Raw genomic sequence first — 23,083 nt, 5'->3', positions numbered from 1 at the left:
TTCACCGGCTCCTTCCAGAACTCATTGTGCGAACGTGGGCAGGGGCATTTGTCACCACATCTGCGAGTGCAGTGCGCAGGGCTTTGAGCGTGGGCTGCAGCCTCGTGCGGGGTGCTCGGGTGCCGTCCTACCTACCTTGGCACGGCCCTGTTTGTCTGCACGTTTGGCCACATGGGGGGAGGCGGAGTGAGGGAGCAAGAGAGAGTCCACCTCTACCTCTGAGATCAGTGCGTAAGCCCCCCTGTCTACATCCGAAAGCAGCTTTCGCCAAGAGATTTACACGACAGCTTCACTGCCCTGCTTTACGCAGTGTGTGTATGTGTGTGAATGTTCTTGCTTGTGTGAGAATGTCTCAAAACTGGGTTGAGTTATACTCTGCATTCCACTAGGCCTCTTGGTTTTCCATTCCCCCGTCTATCTTCAGTTAATGCTAAGAGAAGCGTGGCTGAGTGGTAAATGTGCAGTATACACAGTCCCTAGTTAAAGACAAGAGACAAGGACAGGCTGTGGCAGAACACCTGTTTTAATTGGCGGGAGAGTGTGTGGTGTCCCTTGAGCTGCTGTGGAGGTCCCCCCTTGCTGGGGAGATAGTGGGGGAGCATTTGGGGGGGAGTTGCAGAGGGGAGCCTCTTAGCTTTTGGAATTATTCATAAAGCATGGCTTTGTGTGGCATGTTAAATCCTTGTCTCTTTCCATTACTTCCTATGACTCTACCTGCAGCGCCCCAATACGGCGCTTGTGTGGCTACCGGGGAATGGCAGCCTACCGCCAACACCGGATGGCAGGACAGCAGGAGAGAGGGGGAAAGAATTCGGCTATACGTGAGTGAAAGATAGGGAGAGCAATGACGGAAGAGAGAGAAAGGGGAAGAGAATGTCCAAGCGCAAATGAGCTGTTTGCTTGAAATGGACTCGTACCGATGTCTGCTCTCGAAATATCAATGTAAAAACCAGGGCCCATAGCATGAGGGGATCGTATAAATGCATGTCAGGATGACAGCCTCCATTCGGTGTGGATGCATTGATCTTTGTCCTGAACCACAAGTGAAACATTTAGGCAAGTTTTATATTTTTGCATTAGTAAAATATTTTTAATTAGTTAACTTGAGTGGGCGGGGGGGGGGGGGGGGGGGAGACGCAAGCTTTTCTATGATTTGTTATCGCAGTTAGTGATGAAGGGCATTACAGTTGGATTGAATAGACCTCAGTATTTGCCTCAGTATTTTAGCCTTCAGACATTTTTGTTTGAATTAACTTTTTTCATATGTCCTGTGTTCTTCCTGTGTTTCAGAGGAATGGTCATGATAGCTCGCCATTCTTATTTTAAAAAAATCAAAATATTCTAGTGGTGTTGGTTTGGATGCTTTACCATAACATAGCATTAACAACAAAATAGACAAAAAGGACTTTTTTAAGTTTGAGTAATGTGTGACATTGGGTAATGGTGTTCTTATTGAAACCGACTGTGATATAATTAGCACCCTATTCCACAGATATTACAATAGGACATTACTGGTTCTGCTTTCCCTCCTAGCCAGAGATCAATGCAAACCAGCTCATCCTTGGCAATAAACAATTTAAACCTGTCCATGTAGAGATGGTGGAAAACAGAGCATTTACATGCGTCACCCGAGCTTTATCTCAGTAGACACAATTCGTACATGGGCTTACTGACTTGCGTTGTTCATGAGCTTGACCTCTTCACTTCCCTGTTTATTAAATTTATTTACGTAAATGATCATTGGTAATCTGTGAGTGTGTATGAATGTGTTTGTGTTTAGTGTGTGTACAGGCTGTGTATTTGTAAGCGTGTATGTGTGTGTGAATCTGTCTTTGTGTGTGTGTGTTTGTGTGTGAGAGACTGAGTTTGTCAGTAAGTGTGCATGTGCATGTAGGACTGCTTGTGTGTCTGCAAGAGTGTTTGTGCATTTGTGGATGCGTGGATGTGCCTATGAGTGCATATGCTGTATGTATAGACCACTCATGTGTAAGTAAGCACGTGTGCATCGGAATGTGTGTTTCCCGCTCATGAGGATGGTGTGTTTGTAATCATGTGCGACTTTCCAATGCCAGGCCCTCACCCCTGCCATGTGGGGGTGCTCCCCCTGGTCTCCAGTCGGCCCTCTGAAGGGTGTCAGATCGCTTTGCAGAGAGTTGTCTCGGCCTGTCGGGGGGGGGGAGATGATTACATGCCATGCTCAGAGCGTGCTTTGAGTCATCCTCACCCATGTCTGCCGCTACGGGTGGACTTATTACCCCTGTTACCGCCACCACCGCGGAGGCAGCTGGTCCCAGAGCTTCTCCATTAACCCTAGGCGCCCACTGTACAATCCAATTAACGAGGTTTTGTTCCATATTAATTTATGTATTTATTGGTGTTACGTATTCGCTTTACTTAAAGCGACAGTACGTGGGCCCTGTAGATGGTGAATGGTGGTATATAACTTATTTGGAAATGTTTATTACTGGTGGTTTTGCTGTCTGAGATCCATTGATCAGAAGTGAGTAAGCAAGCCGCTGAAGTGTGTAAACACACACAGATGTTTGACTCTCCACCGGCTGCTGTGGGCCCGGGGGGCACACTGTGCGCTAACACGTTTGCTCCATGTTTTCATACTCATCTTGGAATTGGATATGTCCGCTCAAAAATAGAGTAGATATCCCTGCCTTTATTTCAGGAAAACCGTGAAATGTTAGGCTTCGGCTTTGTTCAGCAGAGCTATTATGTCACCCAGTGGTATTCCTCAATTAGCATCCAAACCTCAGCTGAAAGTTTCAAATGATTTGTTTGATTATTTTGCTAATTGCTTATCCAGCGTGACTGTCATTTTTCATTTTTGACTGACAGCTTACATTTTCCGTGGTATCCATTTATACAGCTAGGCTTTGCTGAGGAAATTTAGGTTAAGCATTTTGAGCAATGGTACAACAGCAATGCTGGGAATGTCACAGATTGCAATCCCAACAAACTAACAGTTCGTGCAGTATCTGGAAGAGAGTACTGTTTTCCTAATGCCTTTTTCTCGTTACCGCAGTCAAGGGCAACTTGCACGGCTTTTGCGTCTGGAAGAGCAGAAATGTATAGAGTGCAGCACTGTAACATGTCACATATTTTGAACATATCACACTAATCACTAATTTCAGTAATCGCTAAGAGGACCCAATCACACCGTATAGCAGACAGTGTGGTGCAGTTCAGTATCGTAGGTTTTTGGCTCATTAACGTGTTGATTCTGGGGCCCAGCCTTTAGGTCTCGGCCTAACTGGAACACCTTGTGGAAAGGTGGTGGACACGGCCCGAGCAGGTAGGCATGGTGAACAGGATGTAAAGTAGAAAGCGACTCTGTCGCTCTGTGGGGGTGGGCAGACCACTCCACTGAGGGGCCAAAGGAGGAGGGGGATGAGCTACATCATGAACTCATGTGTACATCGTGTGTGTGTGTGTGTGTATATCCGTAATTCTTTGCTCCTTATGTCCCATTCTATATAGGCTTCATTACTTCCATTCCAGCATCTGAGGACCCCTTACCCCATGCCTGAAGAGAGTGCCGTTTGTTTGTGTCCTCATGCTAGCTGTGGTGGTTTTATGAGCAAATGCGGCGTCTGTTCCCGCCTCAGAGGCAGCACGCAGCATCAGGGGCTGCATCAGTACACGTGTATATTGCGGTTCACACTCCACACTGAGCCTTGGAACTGGCACTGACGCTGGAGCTCAAATCCCAGTGCGGATATCTGAAGGGGAGTTCGGGGCTTGAAATGGAATGAAATACATGCCTCTCCTTTTGTGCTGGGAGATGCTACAGGGAGCTAGAAGTTTCTTGGGCTTCCGATGTGTCTCTTTTTCCCTTTGTTCTCTGTCTTCCTTTCCACATACCAGGACATAACACACACACGTCTTGAGCTACACATACAGACATGCATTTCTCCGCCCATCTGTTAAGGAACACACACACACAGACATACACACACACCCAATTAGTCTGGGCTCAACTATAAATGTGCTCAGAGTGAATGTGCTCTTTATGTCTGGACAAAACCCCTTCTAGAACTCCATTTGGAGGGGTGCCCACATCAGACAGGAAGTGAAGTATGATAATGACAGCATGGCTTGTGTTGTACATTCCTCCCTCCCCCTGCGCTGCTCCTCGCCCTTTTCCATCAGACCGGCATCAACCACCACTACCACTTTATCCAGGGCCCAGTTCCCCCTAATCAGGTTTAAGCAGGGGGCGGCAAGGGCCCAGGTGGGAATTAATAAGACATAATAACTGCGTCAGGAGGACATCTCCAGCAGTCTTTAAGTAAACATTAAGACCTCTTGAGGGAGACATGGCCACCACTTGATAAATCGGTGCAGTGCTCAGGCGGAATAATTTCTCACTTAGCCGTCCTAATGGGGCTGGTAATAGGGACTGCTTTGCCTGGCTGATTGCCTGTTCTGTTTGTGATTCCACATTATTGTTGCCCTGTAGCTATTTAACGCAGCACCAATGAGACCTGGCCCTCATTAATCACAGCTTCTCTTCTTTCTTTTCCAAAAAAAAAAAAAAATGTGGACACCTAAAATGAGGATCTGAACAGGAGGGGTGCGTGATTTAGGGAGACTCTTGCTTTCAGTACTTAAATTGCTCAATAGCTCAGTATTTAAATTGTTTATACTTTTTCAACTCCGGTGGGTGGGAGGCCTTGTCTCTGTAACTCAAGACAAATAAAAGTGTTTCTAAAAAGGCATCTATGAAAAGCCCCCAAACTGAAATCACCCCATTGCCTCGGTGTGTCAAAATCACATCAAGGTGTACACTTTCCTTATGTTTTTAGAATAGGAATACTCACTGGCATTTTATTTCCCCCAGAAAAATGTAAAATTAATTTCAAGATCCAATTGTAAACTTGGGGTAATTTAGCAAATTACTGATAATACTTTAGAGGTCAACTCTTGGTGCCTTTCAAGACAGCGGACCTGATCATTCTACTCAGTTCTTAGCGTTGGAGGCACAGGACTTTGATAGCCACGTTTTTTTCCACAAATTACTCAGGTGTACCAAAGCAAATTCAAGTTCAGATGTGTCTGCATAAATGTTGTGAATAAAGCGTACACGTTCGTGTAAACAGATGAGATGAAAAGTCACGTCAAAGGAATGCCAGTGTAGTTACCTTAAGGATGCCTGACTGGCAAGTATGTCATATTGTACAAGAAAGTTGTGAGGCTGAAAAAGTCATAGCTGGCTTTCTGTGACGAACAAAGGGCATCATCTCTCTTCTTGGAGGGACAGAGAGAGGCCCTCGTCGGTTGTCAGAGTGCGCAGGCAGACCACCGAGCAGAGACTTACCTGTTCCTCTTGTGCGCGCATCAGCAATTCCTCCAGCAGCTCTCCCTCTGCTTGTTCGCAGTCAGCACCAAGGACTGAGTGCGTGAGACTGAGTTTTTCATCAGTAAAGGAATTCCTCTGCCTTGATTCATCACCTCCCATGGGTGCCTTCTTTTATTGAAGTTGCGCACGCACTCAGAAGTGCAAAGACACACGTACACGCATAGTGAAAAGTCACACACACACACACACACACACACACACACACACACACACACACACACACACACACACACACACAGCACAGGATGTCTCAGTGCAGTTATTATGCAGCCCTTCAGGGAGGTTTCCAAGCAGTGTATGAAGTAACTCTCTACAGGCAGGACATTCGGTAAAGATGTAAGACAGGCTGACAATATATATCCTGCTTGCTGCTTCTCGTGTCTCCTGGTCATTTAGCCCCACTTTAAAAAGCACACTCAGGTTTGACAGTGGCAAAAGCTTGTTTTGAACACCAGTGAATACGTGTAAGAGAGGGGATATGGAAGCAGTGGTATTCTGTTTGAGGAGTCTGGGGGAATGTAAAACATCTCAAGTTTCTGAGTGGGATGCTGATGTACACCATTGATGTGGTGAACATCTGAAAAAGAAATGGGTAAAATTTGCAAAGAGTGGGAATGCTATCCTGAAGACTGTTAAAGACTGTTGTTTTCTAAAAAAAAATTTAAAAAAACAAGGAAAGGATGTTTGTAGCCATTATGACCTTTAGGAAGCAATTTGATTTATTATGTGAATCATCAAATGATTTTTTTTAGGTACATAATTAAAATGAATGAAAGGTGGAAGATGGATTCATGGGTTATGCATTATGGAAGCATATGGAGGAATAATAGTTCAGAAAATATATATTATTCAAGTTGTAAAAATTGTATGCCCAGAAGAGCTTAAATCTGAGCACAGTTCACTCCTGAGCATATGTTCATAAATGCAATTTCTGTCCATTGATATTACCAGAACAAAGACATCTGCACTGTAGGGCTTGATGTCTTGTTCATTCCATTAGGGAACATCTGTATTTTGGAGTACTATCATTTATTTAACATTTTTAGAACGTTTCTTTAAGTTCACACCCACTGAATACCTTGGCTGCTTTGCCAAAACTGGCCTTTCGACTCACATTTTTCGACAGTATTTGACTTGTATGAAAAACAGACATTGACTCAGCATAAACAATTTTGTGAGTCTCTGCTTATTCGTTTCAGTGAAAAGTCAAACAGAACAAGGGATCTGAGAGTGTGACCTGTGTTTGCACGGGCATCATACAGGAATTAACTCATGAACAAAATTGATCACATGTTGCATCCCCCCCCCCACGCCACCCAAGCACGGTCGATTAGAAAGTAGATGCCTAAGGGGAGACAGCCCAGCCCCCAGTGGATTGTGGGAGTAAAAGAGGATCCCTTCCTGACATTTAGAAAATCCTCCCCCCCATCTCCTGCCGTCATCCCTCCCGTTTGGTCTGTGAGATCAGGATCTCTCGCCTGTAATGGGAGGGATTCATTCAGGGAGTTTATCCTGCAATTTCTCCACATGTGTAACATGTTTCATTAACTGTTGTTAATATTACTTGTTGTTCTGGTTATATTCTCAGTGGTGACTGAGGCCATTTTATTAATGCTCACTGAGATCACAAAACCAATACATGGTTGGAAAATGCCGGGACTTTTCTTTATTTTTATTTTTTTTCCTGCCAGTCAATAACCCGACAAATAAAAGGTGAAAAAAACATCAAAGGGTTAAACGTGAAAGACTTGGGAACACTGGAGGTTTATCGACGTGCGTGTTTTATTTGCCTGTTATCTACAGGGTAGCAAGAGCAAAGGAATTGTGTAAGCATTAAGATTACATCGTGTCTGTTTGTTACCCAGGAATGTAAGATGTTCTCAGCTCATTCTGCTGTAAAATGCGCTCGGTCCCACACCAGTTCTCCAAAGCATCTTAAGTGGAAAGGTCTGGGAAATGCAGACGCGCACAAGGATAATCTTATTAGAGCCAGTGGAAAGCTGCTAAAGGGCTGGGGAGCACAATTGCATAGTTGCCCTTGAAAAAGACCAAAGGAGGATTTCCCCTCTGCAGTGGCTGCTCGTTTCGACATGTTCCTCCCATCCCCCTCACCCCGAGCGCTAGGAGAACCTGCTCGGGTCCGAATGTCGAGATCCCCTCAGAGGGTTCTGGAGCTGGCGCGAAGGGCTGCCGTCATGCAGAGTGATAAAACGCCCTCATATCTGCCCGTGGTACCTGAGGGGTGTGCTTAGTAACTGCTCAAATGTCAAAGCGCTGAATTAGTCAGTACTGTGCGATGATGCCCGAAGCTGTTCCAGCCTAATGGTTTGCTATGCAGTGCCAGTTCAATAATGCACAGTCCAGCAGGAGTCCAGTGGCTTGCTGTGGCATCTCAATTCAATGACACACAGTGCCATTCCAGTTCAGTGATGTGCAGTGCTGTACCAGATTAATAGTGTGGAGTGCAGGTTCCTTGTACAGTACTGATTAAAGCTGAATTTGTCTCCCTCTGTGTCTGTTTCTGAGCTGTACCTGCTGACCCCTGTGAGAAATCTAGGGCAGCGTTTCCCAAACCTCTCCTGGAGGACCACTTGTCCTGCATGTTTTAGATCTCTCCCTGCTCCAACACAGCTGATTTAAATGATCAGTTTGTTATTCAGCAGCTTCAGGAGTTCATAACGAGTTGATCATTTGAATCAGCTGTGTTGGAGCAGGGAGAGATCTAAAACATGCAGGACCAAGTGGTCCTCCAGGAGAGGTTTGGGAAACGCTGATCTAGGGATAAACCAAAATGTAAGAACCCATCATTCTTTTGAAGAGGTGAGGTGTGAGGAACAGCTGTGGGGGTACCCTCTTCCTTTCTAGTATATTTCCATCAGCAGGCCAGAAGGTGGCAAGGTCAGTCACAATAGAGAGTAGTGTCAGTGTAACACTTATGGTTAATTTGTCCAGTGATGTAAATGTATCCACCACTTTCTGGGAAACTTTATGGAGCCCAAACCTGGCTGGCTAAACTCAAAAACCCTGTCCTTTGGAGCAGAAAGGGAATTCCTATTTGTGTAGCAGACCCTTTATCCAAAGCAACTTACATATCTTACTGTAACGTGTTTTTGGCTGAGTACCCTGTGGGATGCAAACCCACAATCCTTTGGTTTGAAGTCCAGTTCCCTCATGATGAAAATTACTCCACACTGCCAGACCTGCCGCAGTAGAGACAGGCTATGCTATGCACAGTTAGTGGGTGTTTCTCATTGTTGCTATGTGCTGTCTTAACCACTTTGTCCCACAATGCCCATGAATGCATTTTCTAACACAAATGTGTTTGTCAGAGCCAGAATTTGTTGTTTTATTCCTAAATTCCCCTGATGTGGAAAGGGGTAAGGAGTGTAAATGCTTTTGATAAGACTGATACAGAGAAAGGCTTGTTAGTTTTCCCATCTACCCCCAGCCTGTTAAACCTCTTCCATTCCCTGGAACCACTACCCACTCCCACAACACATTTACCCCAAACCCCACCCCCCACTGCCTTGAAAACCGTCTCATTCCGCTCTTTTTTAGGTTTCTTGGCTGTATATTCAACCCTAAAGCCAAGAGGACCCCCACCCATTCTGAAACCTCCCAGCGTTATCCTTAAAAGTAAAATATAAAAGCAAAATATAATTAGAGGCGATAAAGGGAGAGTGGCGTAAGTTGCCAGTTGATCACTGCACGCTCTCTTACTCAGAAAGCCTCGCTGTCTCTCTCGCTATGTCGTTCTCTTTAGTGCATTTGCGCTGTGTTGATAAGCGTCAGATAAAGGATCTCCACGGCCACTGATGTAATGATGATGAATGCGATGCTGCTGCCTGGTTTGCCTGCCCGAGGGACGCTCAGCACCTCACAGCCCATAATGAAATGAATACAACTATAGCACCATCACACTGAGACGCGGCAGGGGGGAAATCAAATAAAAAAAATCACCAGATAAAAAAAGACAGTTCAAGAGTTTATGTATATACCTGCATGTGTGTCTCTGTATGTGTATCTAGGTGTAGATTTGTGTGTGTGTGTGTGTGTGTGTGTGTGTGCAAATATACATTAATGTAAAATATATACATTTATTCAAAATACACATTTATGTACAGGGAAATGAATGTAAAGTTTTCTCCCCTTCTTCCCAGAAACAATCACTTTTATTTCTTATTTAGACACCCTTTGAAATAAATGTTGGAAAGAGGTAAAAGTTTCTTTTCATTTTTGACTTTGATGTGTGCCATTGGTAACAGACTTTCAACTCTAAGCTTTTGTCACCAAAGCGTATAATTTATGTTAAATTGATTTGCTTAATGTGCTTAAAATAAGAATCATTATTACATGCAGCCTCAAAACGATACTTTAAACCTGGTTAATCGCTCTTTCTCTGTGAAGGAATTATAATCCTAAAAAAACTGAAGGAACAGCCGTCGATTTTCTCAGTGGTAAATGTGTGTGTATGATAGGTATTTCAAAGAATAGGCAATAATATGATTTTTTTTTATTAATGTCTGAATTGTTGCAGAAATGGCAGTGTGTCAGTGTATTTCTCTGAAAATCTTGAGTGATTTTGGATGCCAAACCTTAAGGTTAGACTTGCGTAAGGTGATACTGCGCTAGATGCCTTTACATATTTTAAATATTTTTGACGTCCTACATGGTCCTTTGTCATGACCTGTTGTCCTTAGTCAACTACCAGGTTCAGGCTCTTCTTAATTTTCAGCAGAACATTTTCCTCAATTATTGAGTCAAAATACACCAAAGGTCTATGGTCTAAGTAGATTGGATAAAAAGGGAAATACCAAAACACTATTTAGAACACATTGTCTACAGGTCTCAACTTCGATGCTACATGAATGAAGCTCTCTATGACCAAGGAGAGATATTAGTATGATTATTTCGTTCATAGCTCTCATGTAAAGAATGAGTCAACAGAGAGAAAAAATTGAGAAAAAAATTGGGTTATTTTATTTAAGACTTTCCTGATAATTATGGAGCATGTCTGAGATCCCACCACTGCATCCGATTAAGTGCTGAAGGAGTGAAATGCATTGGGCATTACATCAGGTTTCGTATGAATATAAAAGTGTTAGTGATGTTTATGAAGTGTTATAATGGGTTTTATGGAGGGATGTGGGGGTGCGCACACCTGCAGGACTGCTTGAGGCTAGGCTGCCAGTGCGCAGGGCATGGGGATTATGGAGAGAAAAGGTCCTGGTTTTAATTGCGGCTCTGGAAATGTGGCCTGCTGCAAGCAACACAAAGGGGGTCAGCCACGCTCGAGTGGCCAAGAGCTGCGAATATTTGCTTTACCGAAGGAATGTTTATGCTCCCCTTTTTTCTCTCTCTCTCTCTCTCTCCCTATTGCTTTCTTTCTTTCTTCCTGGTACTCTCCCCCCTTCTCCCCCTTTTTCTTCCTCTCAGCAACCTTTTCTTCCTTTTTGTTTCTTCCCGTCTGTCTCACCTGGGGGTAGAAGTGAGGGATAGAGAAGCGAGCACACACACATGCACGCACACACGCACACACAGGCACGCATGCAGGCACACTGCAAATACACTGATAGGTTGAAGGTCGGTCTTTCAATGAGAGAAAATGACTTTCTTAGCTTTTTTTTCCCCTTGAAAGTTTATTCAGTCAAATTAGTTAAGCATGTCATGTAAAATAAGGAAGAAAATACTGACTTGGGTGTCCTGCGTCTGGTCTGCTCCTTTTTCTTCATTTCATCCATGGTTTGCAAAGAATGTTGATGAGTGGCAGGCACAATGCATACACAGTCCAGGTTGAAAATGTATTTTGGTCCGGGAATTTCTCAGACTTTTTTGAGTTTTCACATTTTTTGGAAGAGCTTGTATTTTGTGACATGCACTGTAAAGCTAGTATGAGTTTTAATTGGGGCAACTTTTCTGATTTAAAAAAATGGTTTGGAGTGAGGCTAATTGTAACACATGGTTTCATGTCAAAATGATTAGAGGGAAAAATGGAAAATGTTGCTTGATTCTGTTTTGATTGGTTGTGGAATAATTGCATGTTTTATGCTTGGGATTACTTGCAGATGTTATTGTTGGGTGGAAACAGACAGCAGAGTTTGGTTAAAGGAGGGAGAAGAAAAGCAAACAAGGCATACTGTGTTTGTCTGGGTTACTCAGCCCCTGTTGTGGGGGACCACGATGAATCTGTCTTCCCTAAGTTCAACAGCAGCCTTATACAATGGAGACATTTTCTCCACACCCCTTTAATTGGGTAGATTTAGGAAGGAGGGGGTCAATTAAAAGTCTTGTTTGGCAATTAAGTCTCTCTTAATTGAAACAAAATGTTGGGCAGACTAAATATTTCCAGGAATAATCCATGAATTATTGTGTATTTGAGATAAGTGAAGGGCCTAGATGAATGGCTGGGCTTTCTGAGCCCTGAAATCTGCTGAATTGCTGTTGGTCTCTGTGTCCCTTTCATCACGATGGTTCCAATGCCTCAGGGCTCAACACTCTATAAACAGTAGGGGTCTGGAGAGAACCTGCTTTGGTTCCTGCTGAGGTTGACACTGATGGACCTTCTCAAGGGGTCAAGAGCAACATGTCTACCAGACTCTAACTAACTGAACACCCATACCAGCCCCCCCCCCCCACCCCCCCCCCGAAAAAAAAGAAAAGCAGTGAAAATAACTCTCTTAGAGAATAAAAAGGCTTCAGAGTCCTGATATTCCCCAAAGGATCCCGAAACAACTCCTTGTTTTTCAATTGTGAGTTGTGTTTTTCTTGGTAGTTTCCCCTCAAGGGTTTTTTTTTTCCTTTCTGAAATAGTGCAGACAGAATCTGCTATTCACACTGTGGTAAATCCTGAAATATACCACATTAGTACCTGTAATGCGAGAATAAGGAAGGGGTAATGTATGAGTGGTCATGAAGTCTTCCACATCTTCCCAAAACAGGGCTAGTTGTTTAAATGTCTCAAACTCTCTCAGCTGTCCTTTGTGAGTCTGTGGAATTGGACCTGTCTTGCACTAAAAGTCAATGTTCATGGCCCATATGAGCGCAAACCCAACATGATAAAGAGGTATCCATTAAATCACATACTTTCTGAGGTTTGAAAACAGCCTCACTGTTGCCCATTTGTTCAAAAGAGCAGAAGCAGTTATTTCTTAGCTGGGTCCGCAGAAGTGTTTCTAGGGGACTTCGAAAGGTCACAGCATGCATGAAACTTACACAGTCTTCCATTTCACTACACAGAAGGTAGATTCTGAATTGATTAATAGCCAGGCAGTGGCTGAGCTGTCATAAAGGCTAGTGTCAGGGAAAACATTTTCAGAACTGTCATCATGTGGATGTTTTAAATAAGTACTGTAGGGTAACAAACACAAGGCAGCAACTGTATGTAAAACCACAGTTGTTGCAGTTGCCTTACCTGCAAAAAGTGTATCATTTGATTCGAATAGCCAGAAAGAACAGTTGACCCCATAATCCTCTTGAAAGACCAGTGACATTTTTGTCCTGCTGCGTAAAATGGTAAGTGGCTTTTTTTTCTGAGCCGCAGCTTCACTCTGTAGTCTCTGAGCACACACTCTGTGGTCTCTGAAACCAACCAAAAGCGAGGACCATGTCCCGCAGTAGAACGAGGTCCCAATGAGGGAATGCAGCTGGAAAGCCCCACGTGCCCACGGGCCTCATTTGTCTGTCTGTTGTTGCTTTTGGGCAGGTGTCCCGGCTCCATGAGACGCTGAGGAATGAGAAGTCACCATGGAAGCCCAGTCCCATGCCAGTTCCGCAGCTGAGAAGAAGAAGAGGGTGGAGACCATTGTGGCCAGCAGAGGCTCGTCAGGCCGAGCTGATGTTAGCGAGAAGGCGGTAGCCTCCAGCACCACATCCAATGGTAAGGAGCGCCAATCTAAATGTACCAGGCCTGTTGGCCCATCGTCTCTCCCAGATATCCTTTGTCAAATGCTCCAGTCTTTGCATGTCTTTTCCTCTCTGATTTACACCATCACTCCATGAGTCAATATTTGGCCTAGCCTGATTTTTACAGTTCAGCTTCGTTCAACAGTACTTCATCTGGTGAGACATTTAGGGAGAGGATTGAGGAACCAGGATTGAGGATTAACTTTAAGGCTGAATTATCATTTGGGTGCTCAAGGCTCATATAATCGTTTGTCAATTACTCAAGACTATCCACTTCTTCTCTCAAAATCATTTGACTTTAGAATAGATTTTGTCAAACAGTAGTATTGATTTCAGATGCAGGCAATGTGGAGCAGAGTTCTCTCCAGAGAAACAGAAGGACCCTGAGCTGTTTGTGGCTGTGAAGGCTCAGCAGCAGCAGGCTGGCTGAGTGTGAGCAGGGCCCACCGGCAGGAGATCTCTGGAAACAAGTGGAGACTGAGAGATGTAAACAGACGGGTTGTGGCAGATCCATGACATCGTCTGTGAATGTGCTTTTTAAAGAAAAAAGGAAAAACAGCTGCGTTTAAATGCTCAGTGATGTGCCGTGCGCTTAAGCGGCCATCACAGGCAAGCAGAGGAGAAATGTCTCCACCCATACCGTACACTCTGCCATCTCGGGATCTCATTGTGATGAAACTGATATGGTGCCCAAACGCATTTCCAGATCTGCAGCATTTTTAATAATTTCTCGAAAAACCGTCTATGCCAGCAGCCAGCCAGCAACTCTAAACAAAACAGAGGACCGTGCCTCAAATTACAGCTGTGCACATTTGGAAAAGTCACCGGCGGAGTCTGTGTGTATGTTTGTGTGTGTGTGTCAGAAGAAGTCTGTCGCCCTCGGTTACAGCTGATTTGTAGGATTTGTTGAATGCTATCACTCCAGGTCCCAGGTTGAGGACGTTAAATAGTCAAAGAGAGGGTTAATGACTTGTTGGGTTTGCTGTCCATATGTGAGGCTTTCGTGTTATTGCAGGAAGTTGTGGGGGAGTTTTTGGGGGTGAGGGCAGGTTACATGGAATGCATCCTCAACATTCTCACTCTCACTCATTCCCAGACGGCTAACACCTTTGTATTAATTAAAGGAAAAAGGGGAAAAGTTTTACAGCAAGCATTATTTTTCAAAACCGTCAGCACTGAAAGAGAACAGCATAGATCAAAATCTTCTGTGGACTTAAGAGGCTAAATTACATATCTGTTGCGCATTATCGTTGCTAAACTCTCCTTAGCTCCCCCACAACTCATAACCTCTTATCAGGTGTAACCCAACACCCCCTCACCTTTGACCCCAGTAAACCCCTCCCTCCCCCTCCAAAAAACAAAGTGTAATTGTGAGCAGCTGTGGATCACCAGTGACTGGCACTTCACAGGAAGGGCCTAAGAAAATATTTTCCCCCTGATAGAGAGCCAGCTTCCCGCTCCAGGAGGGGAAACCCTAGGCACAGTGAGAACAGCGCTAACTCAGGGCTAATGAGGGGTAGGGGGGTCTGCCCTCACTAAGGGAGAGAAAGAGGAGCACTTTCACAGCTGGAGGAGCTCTGGCCCTCAGTGGACAGGAACTCTGCGGATGGGCTATTGAAAAATTCAGCATTATGAGCGGTAACACAAACTAATATATGAGAAACTGCATACACTTTACACATCTACTTTCACATTCCAATAGATCTTTAGATGTTGTAAAGTGTCATTGTACGTAGAACTTATGTATGCGTATCAGATTTTGTTTTTAGTGATTAAGAGTGCAATTGGAATGTGTTTCTCAGACACCTGTGTTTTGGATGGTACCTCTGACCTCATGTGCCCACATTTGCTCTTTCTGTCACCAAACCCACCCCTGCCCTGCACAGACTTGCCTGAAGTGTCTGACTGAGCATTCAGATAAGTCAGGTGACTTTCTGTTTTGCACACAGGGCTTTGGATGAGTTTCTGTGATATGTAGTACCAGTCAAAAGTTTGGACTCACTTTTCTTTATTTGTTTATATTATTTTTCAAAGACTATAAATACAGTCAAGTCCAATGGGAGTGTGCTAGCAGTTGTATTGAAGGTAATCAGATGAAATGTAATTTTGAGTTTAACAAAGCAATATTACTAAAAAAAATCACTATACTCCATTTGATTGTCAAGGGGGGACACAATGCAGGCACTTTTCTCTGTATTATGTTAATGCATGAATCCATACTGAATTTCAAAGAACAAGGAGGCAAAATAATTTTCCTTCTGTGCAGTAAGGTAAAAAGGAATATTAAGAAGTATTTTTCACTACTTAGGGTTGAAGGTAACACAGCGTTGTCACTGAATTATCGGTAGTTCATCTCTTTTAAGAAACACAGAGGCTGTGTAGTTGAGAAAAAGAGAGTGATGGAGCGCAACTCACTGAGGAACTTTGCTGTGTTGTGCATGTACAAACGTGTGTTTCTCCAGCCCCCTCCCTCTCAAACGCCAAAGCAGCTGCATCACCCTCACGTGGCCTCGCATGGTCTCTGCTCTTGGGGCTGGGGTCACAGCCCATTGGCTGGCTGGATAAGTGGGCAGGGCCCGGGAAGCTTTGTTGTGGAGTTGTGGGGGTAGATGGTGTGTGAGGGAAGGTGAGGAGGATGCAGGGTTCTGAAGTTCCCAAAGTCGGAGCAGTATCAGGAATGTGGGAGAAACGGGCTTTCTGCTCAACAGTTTAGAGCATGTTGCACTCTCAGAGCACACACACACTCACCATTGTATAAAAATGAAAAGAATCTCAAGGATGTAGCACTGTAAACATCACGTTTTGTCCTGTTGCTAACCTTTATGTGCACTTTGGAACCCTGAAAAGCTTTGGCACAGCCTAAACACCTTTTGAAATTTTATCCTGGATTTCATTTTTTTTTCCAGCAGATAATGGTTCTTTTCAAGATCTGCTGTGCAAAACGGGGTTCTGCTTAACATTATACCGTGCAATGCACATTATGTTGAAATTCCTTGACAGATAGTTAACTATCAGCTGTACCGTCAGAATACACAAGAGCCATCTATTGCTGGCAGTGTTGAAATAGGAAATGTTTTTTGACTTGGGTTTAACATAAATAATCATATAACAACAATATTGTAGTATTAATGCGCAAGAGGAAGCTATACCACTCTGAATAAGATGAGAAAAACCATAATACAATATCACTGCTAAGTAGCCTAAAAACTCTTTCTCTCTCTCTCTCTCTCTCTCTCTCTCTCTCTGGAAGTTCTGAAAAAGTTGAGTTTCAGCGCAATTACTGAGTCTTTGGGGAGCGTTCCCACATGGTTGGCTAAATGGTAGTTTCATCCTGTGCTCCTTTCATCTCATGGCCCGCTCTCCTGGCCTGACAGTTGAAAAGGTCTGACTGTGCCACAACAATAGTTTGATTGGTTTCTTTTTGGGGGGTGAGGAGGGGGGGAGGCTCTCCCCCGTCCTCATCATTCGCCAGGCAGGTGGACCACAAAGTCTCCTGATTCTTTTGTTGCTTCTCAGGCAGAACCCCCCCCCCCCCCCACCACCACCACCACCACCTCCCTCCTCCCTACCCCCACCCACAAAAAAGTGCCCGTGTTCTTTGACTGAGTAAATCCCGTCGTCATGGGATAATTTGCTGAAAAAAAGAGAAAAGGAAAAAAGGCCCGGCATGTGAATAAGAAGTTTCTGGTCGGTTGGTTGGTTGGATTTTTGATTTTGGTGGTTGGGTGCTGAATTAATGAAATGGGTGATCCCCAGTGCGAGAGAGAGAGAAGAGATAGAGGGAGAGGAAGACGGAGGGGAAGAGAGAGACCTTGCAATTGAAAAATCACAAGGGAGTGTGTGCACTAAGTAAGCAGGGCGCAGATGAACTTCGCAATGCATGAAAGAAGCGGCAGAGAGCTGGGGGTTTTTTTTGTCGGGATTTTAAGGCCAAGACACCCGATTGAAGGGGAAAAAAAGTCAGTGTACTTTAGTGTGGAAGGGCAGTAAGCTTTGTGTCTTGAGAGAGGTTTACAAGTGAAATCACATTTCAAAAAGAAAGTATGAGAAAAGAGAGACTTGCGTTTTGGGAGGGGAAAAAAGGTTTGCTCTGGGGAGGGGGGGGGGGGGGGGGCAGGGTGGTTTCTAAAAAGAGAGAGGCGGCCACCTTCTTTTTAGGCAGTCATTTAAATTATCAATGGCAAATACAGAAGAATGTCATCTGACAGAAATAAAGTTCCCGTTAACACCGCGGATGGAAAGTAATTTCACAGATAGGCTGTCCGGGCCATCTTTGTGCTGCCCAGATAAGGTTTCATTTCAGAAACGGATAGGAGACATTTTCACTTACGGCCTCCATTCTGCGACACCTGTGATAACAGCTTGTGGATCCTAATTGAAAATTGGTTTCAAAATGGATTTTCACTTTTCTACTGCCCCCCCCCCGCTACCCCCTCCAACAGCCCCAGACCACCCCCCCCCCCACCTCTTCCCCAGTGTTGTCGTTCTTCTTGGGGAAATATTGAATGGACCCAGAGAAGCTGCCAGCGCGCAGACCAGGCGGGGAAATGGAGCCCCGACCAGAGATCATCCCTCACCGCTCTGTCAGCTGGATGACAGTTGCACGATCCGTCTTATTAATGAAATCATTGATCACTTGATGGGACTCATAATCAGCTGTTTCTCCACTGGGCCCCTTTTCGCTTCTCTCTGGTTTGCTTTCTTTCCTCCCCTCTTACATCCTTTCAGAGAGGTTCACCACTTCGGCAAGTCCGACTGTTTTCGGTGTATGGTAATTAGAAAAGCACAATCAAAGGAACAAACAGGCGGGGTCTTTTGTGGTGGCAGATGAAGTGGCTGATGAAATCTGAGAGGGGGCGGGGTTAATTTGATAAAAAGGAGGCGAAAACATTGGGTGATTTTTCTGCTGCATTCGGTGTCAGGGAAGTGCACAGAAGTGTGAGCTGGAGGAGGACACACACTGTGGCCCGCCTTCTTTGGATAGATTGTGGAGGTTAATGAGGGAGAGCTGAGTGTGTGATTGCAGCAGGGGATAAGGAATCCCGGGGGAATGGTGCCTAGTTTGTGGGTCGACCCATACAATGAGGGGCGTTATGGACCCTGACACTGCTGCCCCGAAGAGGAAAGGCTGCTTTTAGTGTCACAGCGGGGCTCCTCCCCACCCACCGGGATGTGTCTGTATGAGTGCACAAATACTTGCAGACACTTTACACACGTTCATACACATATATACATATATATATATATATATATATATACACTCATGCACGCATACACACGCATACACACACACACAAATATACTCACACTTTTGCACTCATACACACACACACACACACACATATATATATACACACACTCATGCACACATACGCACACACAGACCGACACAAATACACACGTGCATGCATGCACATACACATGAGTGCATTAACACGTACAAACACAATTACACTGATATATAGTATTTAAGTCACAGCTAAGGATACATTGCATACCAGATTCATTCATTTGTACGTATCTGTAGTTGTGCACATGTAGTACAATAAGTACCATTTGACACTATGTGAGGTAATTAGGACTGGATTGATGTACTTATATGTGCGAGCTAGAGGTGTAAACGTACTAAGATTTAGGGGAAAGGAAGATGGGCATTCCATCTGATGTACGTTGAATATACTGGTCTGGTCTGAGACTAACTTCATGGACGTCTGCACTGAAAGCAATTTCCTACAGCAGCAGGGTAACCCACCTGGTAGCCGCACCCTAGCTGGGCCGAAGGGGCAAGATTATCCCTATCCCGCCGCTCCAAGGGTCAGGGATCTCATTGTAAGAGCGCGCCCTAGTGTTCGAGAAAACAGTGGCGAATAGCCTCAAGCTTGATCGCACAGCGAGGGGGAACCAGCTCTTAATGATAACTTCCATTGCAGGTGCAAGAACAGGCAGAACACTTTTCTCCAGCCAGATGATTCCCTGCTTCTTATTATCAGTACCCACGTAATCTTATTACACGCAAAGGCCTTGATATAGTCTGTTGACCTCACTTTCAGGATATGTTGTAAGAGGTTATAAACTGGGTTATTAACATGCATGAACATTTCATGAACAGTGTTGGTACTAACAGTGAATATTTGTTTATAATTATGGAACACCATACATTCACCACGCAAGCAAAAGATGCTTTGATACTTCTCTGTGCTACTCGTGCACACAGTGGTTGTGTAAGTCACCACACACAAGGGACCAGTCAACAAGTCAACAGGCTGTGGAATGTGAGGTGTAACCACCATCATCACCAGCGCAAATTGTCAAACTTCAGTCAGCAGCGACGGCCTTGAAATCGCACTGCTGCGACAGGTGCTTCTGAGCGGACAGAGGACAGAGGGGATGGGTCTCGTAAAAGCGTAAAACAATAAAGTAGGAAAACAACAGTTGAGCATTCTGCCACTCTGCCCATTTGTCGGCAGGCATCACCGACGCCCCCTCTGCCGGGAGCAGAACCGGCGTAACCCTGACAGTAAAATGATGGCTTCATGTCCCCTCCCTCTCTTTCCTACTTCGTCTCTCTGCTGCTCTGTGTACAAAGAGGAGTTTGTCGAATTTCAAACAGATTTTGTATAACAACTGTGGCCAGATGCTGTAACTAAATAACCGGAGCAGAGTGCCGCTTAGATCTCGCCTGTGGTGGCAGGCCGCCCTGTTATTTCTCTGTGCTGTAAGCGCGCTGAGTCCAAGAACCGTTCTAGGAGATTTGTGAGCCCGCTTTTGCATGTAAAAAGGGTATGCAAATGTTCTCTGCATGAATGCGTGTGCTTGTGGAACTGAGCAGGGTGGTGTGTGTGTGTGTGTGCATGCACCATATGTTTGCATCGATGATTGCTTAGGTGTGTTTGTGCGCATGTGAGCAAGCATGCACATATGTGCCTACGCCCAGATGCGTGTGTCAGAGCATTTTGAGTTGAGGAATGTGGTCCTCCTCATGATGCACTGTCAGTGTGCAAGGGATGTGGAATCTGGAGGTCAGTTCACATTTCAAGGTGAAGGGGCCCCCCAATAGCACCAGTTCTGGTTGCCTGCCATAGCCCTCATCTTTACCCCCATCTCCACCCTGCTTCCATTCCTTCTCCGCTGTCTCACTCCATCTCTCAAAGGGCGAAAGAAGAGCCAAGATCAAACACCATAAACTGCGGCACTGATTTCTGGTGATTGATTAGAAACAGAAGTTGAAAAGGCCAGTTTTTTCCTGCTCTTTTACTCTCTCACACCCCACATGCTCTCTCCCGGGCCTGTTGTAAATACCTCAGGTTTAGAGTGTGAAAGGAGATGTGATTATTGGCAGATTATCTGAAGAAATGCACCTACACTGGAATGTCGAGGCTGCACGCAGTTTGCTTTCGGTGGTGGGTGTCAGCTGAAAGGATCCCGTTGTAGCCTGCATCGGATAAATGGCAGGGACAAAAGACATCCTTTTCAATTTACATATTTTATGGAAGGCAACAGGAGACACAGAGTTGATCGATTTTACAAAAAAAACTGAAAAGGGGGGAGAATTTGGATTTTAAAACGTCCTTTGCGGGGCAACCACAAAGTGTGTAAAACAGCGACATGTACTTTTAGAAGTATGCCAAACTTGTCCTCGTGTCCTTACGTGAGCCGATCCTGGGTAATTCACTGTGCAAGAAGTTAAAAAAAACAAGCCTCTGAGGTAGGTTTCTCCTTGGGTGTTTCACAGATCACGCCTCTCGCCGCACATATCAATATCTCTCTCGTTTTCTTTTTTTTTGTTCCTGTACATTCTGAAGAGAATAACACCTCTCTTGGATGAAGCGGGCGCCTCTCCCCGCTCGGCTCAATATTATTGAGCTCTTGAAGCTCTGTGTTCAGAGGGAGCCGGTGTCAGAGTCCAGGGGTTTGGAGTGCTTGCCGTGTGGTTATCGCTCCCCTTCATCGCGGTGAGCGTGTGACGGTGCCCCAAACTGCACTCCTCTGCGTTTCTGAAGCCCTGTCTCCCCGTGTCTCTGGGTCCCACCTGGAGCTGCAAGCCTAATGATGTTTCGTCTGCAGCCCCAGGGCGACAGAAGAAATCCGATGGAAGAGATTCTCATGTCTGACTCCGTGCCAGTCAGATTCCAAGAGAGAGAAAATCACCTCTTTATTACTTCCCGAACGAGAGCAAAGCTCTGTGAAACAAGAAATGTTAGCAGGCTTATAATTTTTTTCCTATTTTTTTATTTAATTATGCTTTGCACTTGATAAAAATGAGAAAAATTCACATGCTGTTGAATATGTTACTCAACACCCTTAGTCATTATCAATGTAATTATTATGCCATGATACGATTTACAGAAATTATGCTGCTGTGACGTTGTCTTGTTTTATGATATCTTAACAGAAATGTTTGGAAATAATTGATGGTATTGTGACTGAAGTGTTTTGAGGTTTCATGGAAATAAGGAAAGGTAAACTCATGAAGTTTTATTGAAAATGAAAGCCACACAAACTCCTCTCTTTTGCACAGAGCTACTTTTTGCTCCCTTCCTTGACTTATGTGGCTTGTCAACACATCTCTTAAGGGTGTAATCACACAAGTTTGTGTGTTTGTGTGTAAGCAGTAAACTAATAATTTGTGTTTGTGCGTGTGTGTGTGTGAATGTGCATGCATGTTTACGAAGAGGAAAAACAGAGCACATGGAATTAAAATCCCTGGTGTCATTCCTCATAATGCATGTTCTTGTGTGAAAGCCCACACCCATGTGCTGAGCTCCAGGACAGCTGCAGGATATTGGTCCCATTATTAACAATTTGGCGACGTCACGGCTTCACCTCTAACGCTGTCAGATATGGCACACGTTACATTTCCACCTCTTCAATGTGCTCTTTGTTCACGGCTGGATCCTGCTCAGCTCTGCGTGGATCTACGAGGCAGGAGAGGTCTGGGGGTCTGCACCAGCGAACTGAATGTGCACGTCCCGTCCTGCCAAAGGAGCCAAGGCACGTCTCCAAGCGGTGCACGTGATTGGGGAGCCGCGGGAGGGAGGAAACTCCCAGCGTTTCGGAGGGAACTCCGCAACCCCATCGCTGCCAGAGGCACTTTTCAGGGAGGACAATTTTTTGTGGTGGCGCTTTTCCGGTGCGAAACATATACTTTCAGAGACATGCGTGGGATTGCAGGAGGTGCAGTCGGGACAGCGGAGGAGGAAAAGCGCTTTATATAGGAAGGAGTTGGATTTTTTTTTTCTTTTTCAGTAGCAGCAGTCTATTAGGGTTTCAGTGCTTGTAGAGTATATGGTAAACCACACAGTTCCCATCCCACCCCAGTTTGCATTAGCCTATGGTGCAGCCCCAACTGCAGTCCATGATCTTCGTCCAAGATAAACACTCGGCAGGTCAAAGTGCACCCTGGCCGCTGGCCATCGTTAGGTTCATGCTTTTGTCTTTTCTCCAGAAAAGTGCTCTGACAGGCTGAAATTGACACAAGTATAAATATTTTCTTCTCCTCTTTACTCTCCCTGGGTTTGCTTTGGGTAGTAGTTTTTGGGTGTCATTGCATACACTGAAGCACAGAAGACGAATAAACTAGAACATATTGCGCCCCCCCTTCTATTTATGCCACTTGTTGCAACGAGCATCAGAGGAACAGTGCAAAATTTCAAGCCATTTTCTCCATGCGTAAGTATTCTGCTGTCACTGAAATCCTGCACCTACACCTGTAGAAAGTTCTCTGCAACGCTTCATGGTGCCAGAGTGGAGAACATTCACCCACTATCTGACATCATGCTTGAAGGGGCATGACAAAATCCATTTGCAACC

At 44.8% G+C, this 23,083-nt stretch overlaps 1 protein-coding gene across 1 annotated transcript in view; it reads left to right on the top strand.

The window, feature by feature from the left end:
* Positions 1-23,083, top strand: part of gli3 (GLI family zinc finger 3) — a 122,586-nt gene that overhangs the window by 7,379 nt on the left and 92,124 nt on the right. Inside the window, exon 2 of the mRNA XM_036521423.1 lies at positions 13,074-13,247. Within this exon, the coding sequence (XP_036377316.1) occupies positions 13,115-13,247 (133 nt within the window). The 5' untranslated portion in view covers positions 13,074-13,114. The remainder of the gene's footprint in view (positions 1-13,073; positions 13,248-23,083) is intronic.

Source organism: Megalops cyprinoides, chromosome 2 (genome assembly GCF_013368585.1).
Source record: "Megalops cyprinoides isolate fMegCyp1 chromosome 2, fMegCyp1.pri, whole genome shotgun sequence".
Lineage (NCBI taxonomy): Eukaryota > Metazoa > Chordata > Actinopteri > Elopiformes > Megalopidae > Megalops > Megalops cyprinoides.
Note: the sequence above shows the minus strand (reverse complement) of the source record. Positions and strands in the feature narration are given on the sequence as shown.